At 48.0% G+C, this 12,041-nt stretch overlaps 1 protein-coding gene and 1 pseudogene across 1 annotated transcript; one reads left to right on the top strand and one right to left on the bottom strand.

Annotated features, from left to right (window-relative positions):
• Positions 1-268: 268 nt before the first annotated feature.
• LOC146184735 (DNA (cytosine-5)-methyltransferase PliMCI pseudogene) lies at positions 269-4,386 on the bottom strand (annotated as a pseudogene).
• An 808-nt stretch (positions 4,387-5,194) lies between these two features.
• Positions 5,195-8,227, top strand: LOC146184734 (uncharacterized). The gene is made up of 2 exons (XM_084609486.1): positions 5,195-5,344; positions 6,501-8,227. Exons 1-2 carry the CDS (start codon positions 5,324-5,326, stop codon positions 7,932-7,934), a joined length of 1,455 nt encoding a protein of 484 aa, XP_084465612.1. The 5' UTR covers positions 5,195-5,323; the 3' UTR covers positions 7,935-8,227.
• The last annotated feature ends 3,814 nt before the right edge of the window (positions 8,228-12,041 follow it).

The raw sequence follows: 12,041 nt of genomic DNA, 5'->3' as shown, positions 1-12,041 counted from the left end.
TATCGTCGACACCCAGCATTTTTCCAGAAGATATTTTTTCAAAACCAATAGAGTACCTTTAATAACTCAACTAGCAAAAAACATTCATATACAAACATGAATACGAACAGTGAACTTGGCTTTTGCTGAACCCTGTAGCAATTTTCAACTCAGGTCGGCACATGGAGCAGTTACAGTAGCTGCAACGTGAAAAAAAGCTACCAGTCTTATAGTAGAAATTAAAACCACACGAAATCTATAAAGAGAACCGCTGTATACTGGAGATATAAAAATGAACACCAATGTTTTTAAGAGGAAACATGGCATAGAGATACACTGCCCTCACTTCGAACAAAATCCTGACAGATTGGGTTTGAAGCAGTAAACATGAATTGCACACACGTTCTGTTAGCCGCACTGTTGGCGAGGAACTTCAGGATCTCGCGTCCAATAGCCCGTGCCATGGGCGGTGGTACGGCGTTGCCAACTTACAGGTGCCTGTCCAGGATGGTGCCAAAAAACCGGTATGTGTCCGTTAAACCTTGCGACCTCGTGCACTCTCGCACGTTGACCACACGGTGTTGCTCAAGGTGCAGGACACGACCTTGCTTGCCCATCGGCTCCGGGTTGGTCCCGGTTGTGCTGAACAAGCCGTCCCACTCAAGCCTGCCGTAGAGTCCGGCCCAGTGGTTGTGCCGGTTGCCCGTGTGCGGGAGGCACCAGGGGATGAGCGTGTTATCTTGGTGGCACGCCTGGTCGCAGGGCTTGTCTGAGGCACATGGGCAAACGCCTCGGAAGGCACCGGTCGATGACTTGCCATTCTTCGCATCGTGATGTGTGTAGAGCAGCTTCTTGGTATACGTGACGCCGTCCGTGAGCCACACGGCGATGTTGGGGAGGTCGCGCCAGTCAGAGCCAGGTGTGAGGGGAATGTGGCGTATCCTCGCCTCGACCAATGGAGCCACCTCCTTGCAAACGAGGTCCCGGAGCACAGCACCTCTTCCGCGAAGCGTCTTCTGGAACGGAGGCGAGGGCTTTGCGCCATAGGAAATCTCGTCCAATTTGGCACCATTGCGGATCTCGGGAAGGTCCGACATGATGTCACCAATAGTGAGAGTCCTGAGAGGCGCGGACGAGGGCCACTTGCAGTTGGACAGGTATTTGCGGTCGTCCACCACGGCAGTCAGTTGACAGGCGCGCGGCACAAACACATGCTCCGGTTTGGGATACACTGGAAGCTTCTCTCCCGGTGCCGCCGCCAGGATGATGGCACGGCGGCGGGTCTGCGGCGCCCCATAATTCCCCACCTGCAGGGCTCCGAAGGTGCACTGGTAACCCATGCTGATGAGGCACTGGGGGGCAACTTGAGAACCATGCTGCGCTTGAATGAGACGAAGTTGCGCATGTTCTCGAGCACAAAGAAGCGCGCGCTGTAGTACTCGCAGTAGCTGAGAAATGACGGAATCAGCGAGTTCTTGAACTGGGAATACTGCCTCGAGCTGAAGCGGTTCATGCCCCTGAAACCCTGGCATGGAGGCCCTCCGCAGAGCAACTCGACTTCTCCCTTCAGCGGCAGAGTCTGCCCGCGCTCGTTGGCGGTCTCACTATCGATGACGAGGCGCAAGAGGCGATTGCAGTCATCGGTAAAGACGGTGTCGTCGGGAAAGTTCATCCGAAAAGCCGTGGCCGCGGGCTCTTCTCGTTCGATGTCCCAGCACGTCTCACTGACGCCCGCTTGATGGAAGCCCTCGGTCAACCCTCCGCAACCCACGAAGACGTCGAGACAGCGTAGCTTGCACTGTGTCACATTAAACTCCTCTGGCGACTCGATATTGATGGCTTTGTGTCGGCCCTTCTTGCCCTTTCCCTTTCCGAGGCAGCCCATCATTCCAGCCTTGCCTGAGGGCTCCGCGAACGTTTTGGTCTCGCTGTCATAGGCTTCTGTGAAGTAGAACCGGTGGGGACCTCGGCATAGGTAGTCGACCTCTTCCGCTAGGTTCTCGCCGTAGACAACGTAGCACTTGCCGCACACATGGCGCAGCTCGACGATGGCTTCTTCTTCAGAATTGTAAAGAAGGCAAAGGTCCGCATCCTGTTTGGGCTTGTGCGTGTTCTCCGAACGATAGAACTTCACCTTCAGCTTGAACGTATCAGAGCCGCCGCTGCTCAGCTTTCCGTAAATGGAGACGATCTTGCCAATCTTGAATGGTTCAGGCACATCAGCATTCGAACATTTGACGTATTCAGGTCGCTTGCGGTAGTATTCAGGATACATATCCTCGTCCACATCTTCCTGCTTCGCGTTCCCCTTGTTCCTATTTTTGTCAGTCTTCAAGTCGAACTGGAAAGCATCCGCTTCCAGAAAGACGCACTCGCCGATACAAAACGATTTGCTCTATTACGAGATGCTTGCGTAGCTGCGCCTGCCGTTCTCTTCTTCGATTACCTCTCGAGGAATTGGGATCTGTAGTTTTTTCTCGATTGCGGTGTGACAAAAGCAGGTACAGGAATGCGTCACTTCGCACCACCTCAGGAAAGATAAACTCTTTCGGGTCGACGAACCGTGCTGTCTCTGGCTCATAGGGCCTTCTGGTAGACGAACGACTTCCCATCGTCCTCGCCACGCAGCGCGCACTCATCTTCCAGGCTGTGGAGGCCGCCGCGGGTAAACCATTGTTGCGGCGCGGGTTTGTGCACCATACACTTGTTGTTCACGGTGTTGAGGCTCTGGTTCTCACATTCGTTGACCAGAAACACCTCGTGAGGATCAGAAGTCTCACCGAGAAGAGTGTCTGCGCTTCTCCAGAACCAGTGAGCATGGAACATTTTCTCGCCAGCTGGAGTTTCATACATGTAGACGACTTCAGCCACGTACAGCGATGTGCCGGGTTCCTTGGGAGTGACCAGCACGAAGTCGCAGCAGCGAAGTTCGGAGCCGTTGACGATGGCTCTCGAGAATTAGGACTTAATGTCAATGAAAGCGACCGGTTTGCCATCTACCCAAAGGACGTCACTGTCACCCAGCCGCGTCGTCTTACGAGTAACGGGCGCCTCTGTGTCCACAGCCTTACGGTCGAGGTAAAGCTCAATCTCCTAGATGTCGCCGTCGTCCTTTTCGGCTTCCTTCAAGACCTTGTTAATTAAGACGCCTCCGTTCCACGGAGCACTGCTTCTATCTTCCGGTACCGCCAAACTTCACCATGTCTTTGCATGCTTTGTACTTGGCACAGTTGGCTGACTGGCAGGCTTCGCAAACGCCGTACCGCTTGCGGCGAGCCGTTGAGTTGGCCGCTTTGTCATCAGTCTGACCCTCGAACAGGACTTTGAAGACGTCTAGAACGAGCGGTGTCGTTGTAGCTAGCGTGCAGACGGGTTTCTTGCGCAACGTTTCGCGACATCTCCGGCGCATTTCTCGGCGCTGACCCAACGTCACACCAGCCAGGTGGACCACGCTCTGCATACAGGGACTGGCGACCAAAAGAGCATCGTAGCTATCGACGCCGTCGTCGAAGCTCTGAACCTGGTCGATCACGAATTGGACATTTCGCAACAGCGAGTCCTCGGTGAATTTAGCAATACCTTGGGGCGGAGGTGTCAACTCGAGTCTGTTGAGCAAATCTTCGTACGTGCTGCTGGAGTCAACATACTGATGTAGACCTTCTCCTCGATGGCTTCGATGAAAGGAGTGTACGCCTCGCTGGGTGCAATATGAACACGTATTCAGCGAACTGAGTGGTGAAAGCAATCACTGCGTTTTCGCCGCCGTCGGAATAGCTCGTCCACCAAGATCCAAGAGGGCCCAGCGCCTTGGTGCATATTCATCCTTCTAAGGATGGGTCCATGGCGTGTATGGGCTTCACGTAGCCGCTGAAGTAAAGCTCTACACCGCGCTCGATCAGGCCGGCGTCGATGCGGCACAGGTGCGTGTGTCTATCGTACACCGCAAACTGCGTGATCTTATGACGCGGTGTATCCATCACGTTGTTGCCATCGTTGTCGGCGCCTCCATCTTTACGCAATCAGCCGATTGTCTACCAGCGTCCGCACCTCGTCAACTGCTTCCGATGGGTCCCTTTCAAACAGCCGCAACTCCGCGGCTTCCTGGAGGCAGTCGGGACAGCGTGTGAAGCTCACCTCCAATACCGGCTGCTGCTTGCTCTGGGCCTTGCCGTCCTCGCTCTTGACACGCTTTGGTATCTGCTCAAACAGCTCGGTCAACGTGCGCTGGCGTTTGCCGTCGACGGGTCGTTTGCGTTTGGTGGCCGGCGGCGCTAGATCCTCTTTGTCGTCGTTCTCTTCGCGGTCATCGCTCGCGCGGCCCGTGCCGTTGCATTCCTCGTCGGAAGAGCGCTTGCCGTTTGTATCCAGCTTTGCCGGAAACACAGGTGCCGCGTTTATGGTTTTCATTTTGCTGGTGATGCTTACACGACCACACGCTGTTTCCCGCGCGCAACCTTCCTCCATGCCCGCGCGGAACACTTCGCCGGCGCGATGATGGGACGAAAGTAGCGAGAGAAAACTCACATCATCCCATGGAGGAAGTTGTTCCTTCCTCCATGCATCATCCTGCACCGGAGCCATTCATGACCGGAGCGGTCCTCCATGATCCCAAGGTCCCTAGCATCTGTCACGTGCCCATACACTTGCACGTCATCGCTGGGCCCTGGAGCAAAGCCACCGGGGTATTGCAGGAGAAGCAGGGGGCGTTAGCCGCGCTCGGTGGCGGAATAGTGTCGTCTGCTTCTCGCTGCGCTCTGCAATGTAGCGTGACTCCGCCGGACACTCCATTCAACGAATTCCTGTCTCCTTTGTTATTATTTTGCTGTTGTTGCTTTTACGTGCACTCGGGACGAGGCACAAGGACATTTCATCCAGTTTAATAACACTGGTTCAACTTTCTTTTTCTTTTCATTTATTAATTACGGTTGAAGCCGCGATGAAACCGGCCGTGCATGCACCTTGCGGCGCTGCTGTACGGTCGTTGTAGGGTGCCTCGATGCCTTCGGCAGCGCTGGCCTTCCAGGCACCATAAGCCATTGTTACAATTTTAAAGCGGTAGCTTATGCAGCTCATTCGGCTGAAACGCCGTTGGCGTCGTAGTAGTGTAGTTGTAGGTACCGCGTGTCGGGTATAATCGGGGACTGCGCAAAAAAATGGCATCGTGGTAATTTGGGGTTGCCGTGTGATAAAAATAATTGATTACCATCTGATAGGCGAGTTATTGAAATCATCGCAATGGACCATTTCGGAAAGTTGCGCGCGCCCCCTACGCGACCGCCGCAAAGCAGGCTGGGAATTGTGAGCGTGGCTTGCCGGGCAGGATCCGGCGCAGGAGTGGTTCGACATGGACGTCGCGCAAAAGCAGGTAAACAAAACTTTTTTTTGGGATGCTAGCAATGCTTTTGTAGCATGCTTGCGCCGCGCAAGTGATCTTTGCATTGCCGTACAACTTTTTTTGTGGTTTTGCAGCCGACGCTACGAGCGCGAAGCGAGTATTTTCGCACGTGAGCGCTCGTGAAGCGCGCACATGTGCCAGTGTATAGTTTTAGCTATGCTTCAGAAGGCACGAGCGCGATCCTACGGCTAGCAGGCGTGTTTTGCTGGTAAGCGCGCGCTAACAGTGCATTTATTTACTGGTCGCCCGTCGCGAACCTTCAAAGTTTCTGCGGCTGTCCCGGCGGCAGGCGTAGTACGTAGCGTACGCATTCATGTTTGTTGCAACAGTGCGACATAGTCTTGTGAGAATGTACGCGCTATATTTTAGCAAAATACGTCGTTATCGCGCACTGCCCATTCAATCTTTTGGTTATAGCGTGCTATTTAGTCTACGGACGAGTCTGAAACAAGTATATCGTCGAAAGAAACGGACAGCGCATTCGTTCAATGAGTACATCTTGGAAGAAAGTAGTAGTTGAGTTGGTGCTTAGCTTGTGCGAGCGCATTTTCTTGCCTATAGTGTTGTTCGAATAGCACGCAGCAAGTGCGAAGCAGAACCAACAAGCACTGTTACATTGTGTGTAGCTGAGCATATTTTTGCGATACAAATAGTAGTTGCTGTCTGTGCCATATTCAACGAGTTTGACGGCTCGTACTATCTCGGTCGCGGTGTCCATTTGTTACTACCGTGGAGTGCAGATAGGCGCAGCCAAAATATGAACGTGCCTCGGTGGCTACAAGTAACGCGAACGCGGTCGAAAAAAACTGCGGCGGATATTTTGCTAACGTGAAAAACATGGACGCGCCAGTACCTTGTACTTGGGCGGCCTCGGAGTTTTAGTTAGCTGGTGGTTTACCGAGGCCGTCCTTGTGCAACATTCTTCACGACCGCGCGTAGTAAATGAAATGGGTTCAGCGTTGCTTTTCAAGCATGCTTGCCACAAGTAACCAAGACACAATGAATGAATACTTTATTTCAAGATCGCATTGGTGATGCCATGATCAGCTGAGTATGCTTCCATGCTCTGTTTATATGTGGAGTGCCAAAGAAAACATTTTGACACTTGCTTATACCCATGTTGCAGGTACCACTGCAAGCCATTCATAATGCACTTCCTCTCCAAGCAAGGCTACCGAAAGGGCCATGGACAAAACAGTTAAAAGACGTTCCAGATGGGTTCTCAGAGCAAGGAATCTTGGCACATCAGAATTCACGTGGTGCTCAGAAGCATACTGTAAGCGGATACAGGATGTTCAAAGCAGAGAAGGTGCACAATGTTCTTATTTGCAAGGCTGACAGATCCACTTTTCTTAAAGCAACAGTGGAGGCATCATTCTCTTTGGCAAAATTATATAACACTGCTGCTGTGCTCTCGTCAAATGGAACTGTGGACGAAGGAACCTGCAACTGCCGGGCTGGAGCTGCAGGTGTTTGTAAACATGTAGTAGCAATTCTATGGTTTGTATTAGACCTGAAGCGCTCTGGGGCAGCCTACGTGCAAGACACACAGTCGTGTACAGACAAACCCAGAGCATGGGGTACTGGGGCAAAGAAGGCCAACGTGCACACACGCGAGTTCTCAAAACTGCGTTTTGTGAAACATATGCCAATGAAAGCTGGCAGGTATGCAACTCAAGAAACCACAGTTTCTCTGACAGTAACAGAAGACCATATTAAGAGAATGTATCAGACACAGAAAAATATTCCAAACGCCATGCTATGCAAGACGCTGGAGGACAACCACTTTCAGCCCGTACAAGTGAAAAGAACACGTCAGGAGGAGGCTCTCAGCCAGATGCCAATCAGGTTGCCGGTGCAAGCCCTGTGGGTTGAGCATGTGCCAGCTGGGTACACGTTCGGCTCCTGTGAGCTTACTTTAGAAGACTCATGGGCCCTTGAGCAAGCGACTAGGATGCAGAGCGGCTCTACAACATGGAGCTTCGAGAGATCCAAGCGCCTGACTGCTTCACACTTTGGAGATGTGGTGTCACGGAAGAAGCCAGCTGATGAGAAGTTTTTTAAGAGGTTGTTCGGGTCTAGCCAGATGCAGACCAAATACATGGCTGATGGTTTAAGGAATGAAGATGCAGCCGTGCAGCGTTACATAGACAAGAAAAAGGTCCCAGTTAGGATTTACTGTTGTGGGTTGTGCGTCAACCCTGGTGTCCCTGTTCTTGGTGCAACGCCTGACCGTGTTGTAGAGCAGGGAGGAGATTTTGGTCTCCTTGAAGTTAAGACCCTCTCAGCTGCCAAGGAACGGGGTGAGGAATTAGAAAATGCTGTGAATACGGCACCCTACCTGAAGAATGGAGTTCTTAAACCAACGCACAAGTACTTTTACCAGGTCCAGGGGCAAATGGCTTTGACTGGACTCTCCTGGTGTGATTTTGTGGTTGATAATGGCACAGACTGCACTCTTCAGAGGATCACTTTTGACAGCTCGCTTTGGATTTCCAAAATGCTGCCACGTCTCCTGGAATGTCACAAGAACTACCAAGAGCACTGTGCTTGTGTGTGAATTTCAATGACTTATTTTATGTTACATTGGTCTGCAGGACAAAGATGCTCGGACTCGTAACATGCTTTGGCATGTGTTCATACTTATGTATATTTGTTTCTTAAATATCTTGTATTGCATTTTTTTCCATGAAGAAAGTGTTTTTCTGCGTAATATCGTTATGGCGATGTGCACGTTGTGCCACAACCCATTTAAATGTGTGTGCCACTAATCTGTGTGTAAAAAGTAAATGTCAAGCACCACACGTCTTGCTGCCTTGTCCTCCAAGTTCCTGTCTCTACATTTGTCGGCTACCTTCCATGTGATTTTTCCCTTGTCCTTTGCCTGAATTTTTTTTTTTGAACCAACTTTTTTTCTCGTGTTGCTTGTCGATAAGAAAGTCGTGCTCTCTTGGCAGACAGAGGAAAGGTATTTTTTGGATTCCTTGTCCACTGTCGTTTCCTGCCACTTGATTTTCCCACCTCCATTTGCTAACCTAACCTAACTATGAAGGAGCATTTTCACATTTCAAATGTGTTTTGAATACCAGAGCATCACTCCTCATCGATAATTTTGTAATAAAAAGAAAGCGCTTAGGTTTAGCCAATAGGAGCAGTGCGACCTTTAAAGTTGAAAGTCAGGTTTGATGAAGGAGAAACACTGTGCAGCCTGATGAGGTTAAGGTTTGTGTTCATCTGTTTTGTCTTGGTATCAATGCTCATTAAGTCTGTTGGTCTGTCGGGTAAACTCCTAAGAAAAGAATGTAGCCACTGCGTAGCAACATCACGCACCTTCCTTACAGTCGTTGTAGCTTCTCCATCTGTTTTGCCAAGGTTTCATGCGACATCTGGAATTTAATTCATTTTCACTGCACGCAATTTTCTCTTGTAGCTTGACAGTTTGGTAATTGTTTTATCAACCTCACTTGTAAGGGTAAGGAGAAGCTGAACTCAGCATTGTCTGAAATGCCTTCAAGTAGTAGTGAGTTAAATTCTAAATGCTCTATTTTTTACTTCATCCAGTCATCACATTGTGAAAGCTGATTTGGTTCGACACACATCATTGCTATGTTTTGAGTCGAGCCTACGTTTTTCTGGTTTAACATCCTGTAGGCAACGAGGGACATGGGGATGGAGGGCTCCCAAACAGCTTTGACCATCGTGGATTTTTAATGTGCACATTATATTTTGCCTCCACCAAAATGGGACTTTCATGTCTGTGATTTCATCCCATGACATTGGGTCAAGCAGCCAAATTCCATAGTCGCAGAGCCATCGTGGTGGATGCTTAACTCTTTGCGGACGGAGATGACATTCCTTGGTGGTCTCGTGTCATGCCTAATAAAGACAAAACGGCAACTTCTAATGAACAGATCGGCCACTTTGATTCGGAAGATGTGGGGTCCTTCTGCTGAAGACAGATCAATTGATTTGGTACACAGGCGCTTTGATACATCTTGATCAAGGCAAGGTGCAGAAATGCTTGTATGTAAAAAGTTTTGTGCGTGATAATAGGCTTCACATGGTTTCATCTGGTCTGGAGCCCTTGACAACTGTGTGCCCATAGCGGAAGTATGGAATGTAAAAATCGTTTCTCACTTTGTGTGCTGCTGTGTCTAAAGAAAGGAGGACTGAGATTTGGACTGCTGAACCATGTTTACACTGACCCTGTGCTTCCTTTACCTTTTTTTTTTGTTACTTTCTATTGGCGGCATCCTTCTCCCCTTGTACTGAAAACCTAAATAGAAAGAAGGGAAAGCTGTCGAGGCTTTGGATTTAACGTCTAGAAATGCGAGTGTCAAAACCACTGCCAAACAATGTGCCCCTCTACTGTGGAGGTAGACGCATCTTGTCTGTCTGCGTTTTGGTGCGAGTCGTCCTATGCTTCATTTGTTTTGGTGTCCCCGACGCTTTTTTTCTTGTCATTTGTACGAGCTAGAATTCATGAGTGTGACTCTGTATAGGTTCTGCTACCTGATCCTATGAAGTTCATGTGCCTGCATGTTAAATCCTTCCTGCTACACTTTCTGGATGTCAGGACACACGCACTGATTGATGTGTTGCTGTCTAGCAGGTTCGCGTGTGGTTAATTTGGGCAAACTACCGACTTGATGATAGTCATTTATATTTGAAATATGATGTTTAATTCTGTTCACACCATGTTTTCTCATGGTTACTTTCATCTTCTATATAAAATCAAAGAAGAATTTGCAAATGCGGCGGTTAGTTGCTAGTTGGCATACACAGGTTCAGTATGTCTACTTGCTGTGTAGCTGTGATTGAGAGTTGTGTGCAAGTTCTTGCTTGTGTACTGCAATCATTGCTGTGCAAGCGAAATCTGTGAACATTTTGATTTTGTGTCTGGCGTAGTATTTGTACTTTTTAGGATGACTTGTTGCCGTAAGAAAGGTAATTCTTGTGCAAGGTTTTACTATGTACTTGCAAGCTGATGTATATGCTTCGATGCAAAATGAGTGTATTGAGATCATTAATTTAACAGTTTGTTTTTGCTTCATCATTATTGCTCATTTGGAACCAACACTTCATTCGATGCAAAATGAGTGTATTGAGATCATTAATTTAACAGTTTGTTTTTGCTTCATCATTATTGCTCATTTGGAACCAGCACTTCAGAAACATATGAAAGTCCTTCTTTCTTCCTTGCAGAAATACGTTCTTTGGGAGGTGCACAGTTTATATGCTCATATTGGTTGCTTGGCTTTCTTCATTTCTGCACTTAAGGCGTCAAGACAGTTTTGCGTACTTCTTTTTTGTTATTGTATTTTGTAAGACTGCCACATTACATACTATATATTCTTGATTCAAAGCAACATTTTGTTTTTTAAACGTAATAGGTAGGAAAAAAACTCCCATGTGCGCATAAAAGTAGCCAAATTACAAGCGAGTGCTCGGTAGGTGCTGCATCTAAAATTTTACATTCAAAATGGAAGCAGTATCCTGGAAGATGCATGCACTCTTGTTCTCCAAACTGTCATTTAGCTGTGCATCCTCTTCTGTGATTAATGGACTCCACTACACTTTTGAACCAATTTCATTGACCCACCATCTAATTGTAGGGAATTCAAAGCACCAAAAAGAATGATCATGGCATAACCCAATAACCTCTCAAACCAAACCAGAGCTCAGCACCGTAGTGAGGCTAGTAGGAAAGCCTAACTACTAATTGTTAAGAACACAAATACCTCTTGCATAATGTCACGCATTGCAATGTTTTGTTCATTTTTTCACACCAACGGAGTTGCTTGAGATTTTGATAATTGAAGTTATTTATTTCGTTACACTTATGTTTGAACAAGACTGTATTAAAAAAATTTTTCTGCAACGTGCTTATACATAGAGATGCATTGCTTAGCATGCTTTTGTGTTATGCTCTTAAAATATATTGGCACAAGATGTTTAAGTGAGCTGTGCAATACAAGAGCCTTTCTTTGTAAGAAAGCCTTTTATTTATTTATTTATTTATTCATATACCCTCAGGGCCCGAAGGCATTAAAGAGGGGAGTGGGAAAGATACATTGGTACAGGGTACAGTGCAGCATAAAGCATCATAGGAGAAACAATAACACGGCGAAAAGTGATCAAAAAAAAAAAGTATTGGCGGAAAAAAAAAGAGAAAAGCAGGTGAGACAAAAAAAAATCATTTCCGACAGTCAACAATGTCACCGAAAACGAACAAAAACATTTGACTACCATTTATAAATATAGATTACATACGGCAGTCTTAAAAGAATTTGGGTCCGTAATATCAGCAATGTGCCTAGGAAGGTGGTTCCAACTGACAGAAGTGTTTGGAACGAAAGAACAAGAGGTGTGTTTAGTACGACATGACGGAACACCTACTTTGTGAAGATGATCAATGCGACCTGAAACATATGTGGGGGTAGTTAGTAGCCGGCTCTTAAGGGCAGGATTGTGGTAATAGATTTTGTGAAATAGACATAAGCGGGAAATATTTCTGCGTAGTGAAAGCGGTGGCAATGATAATGTTGTTTTCATAACGGTAACACTGGAGTTACGGTTATAGTTGGAAAGTATAAAACGTGACGCGCGGTTTTGAACAGATTCGATTTCAGATTCTAGAGATGCAAGGCCAGGGGACGAACAAGGG

The sequence above is a fragment of the Amblyomma maculatum genome, chromosome 7 (assembly GCF_055883805.1).
Source record: "Amblyomma maculatum isolate TAMU_Amacu chromosome 7, ASM5588380v1, whole genome shotgun sequence".
NCBI classification, from domain to species: domain Eukaryota; kingdom Metazoa; phylum Arthropoda; class Arachnida; order Ixodida; family Ixodidae; genus Amblyomma; species Amblyomma maculatum.
Note: the sequence above shows the minus strand (reverse complement) of the source record. Positions and strands in the feature narration are given on the sequence as shown.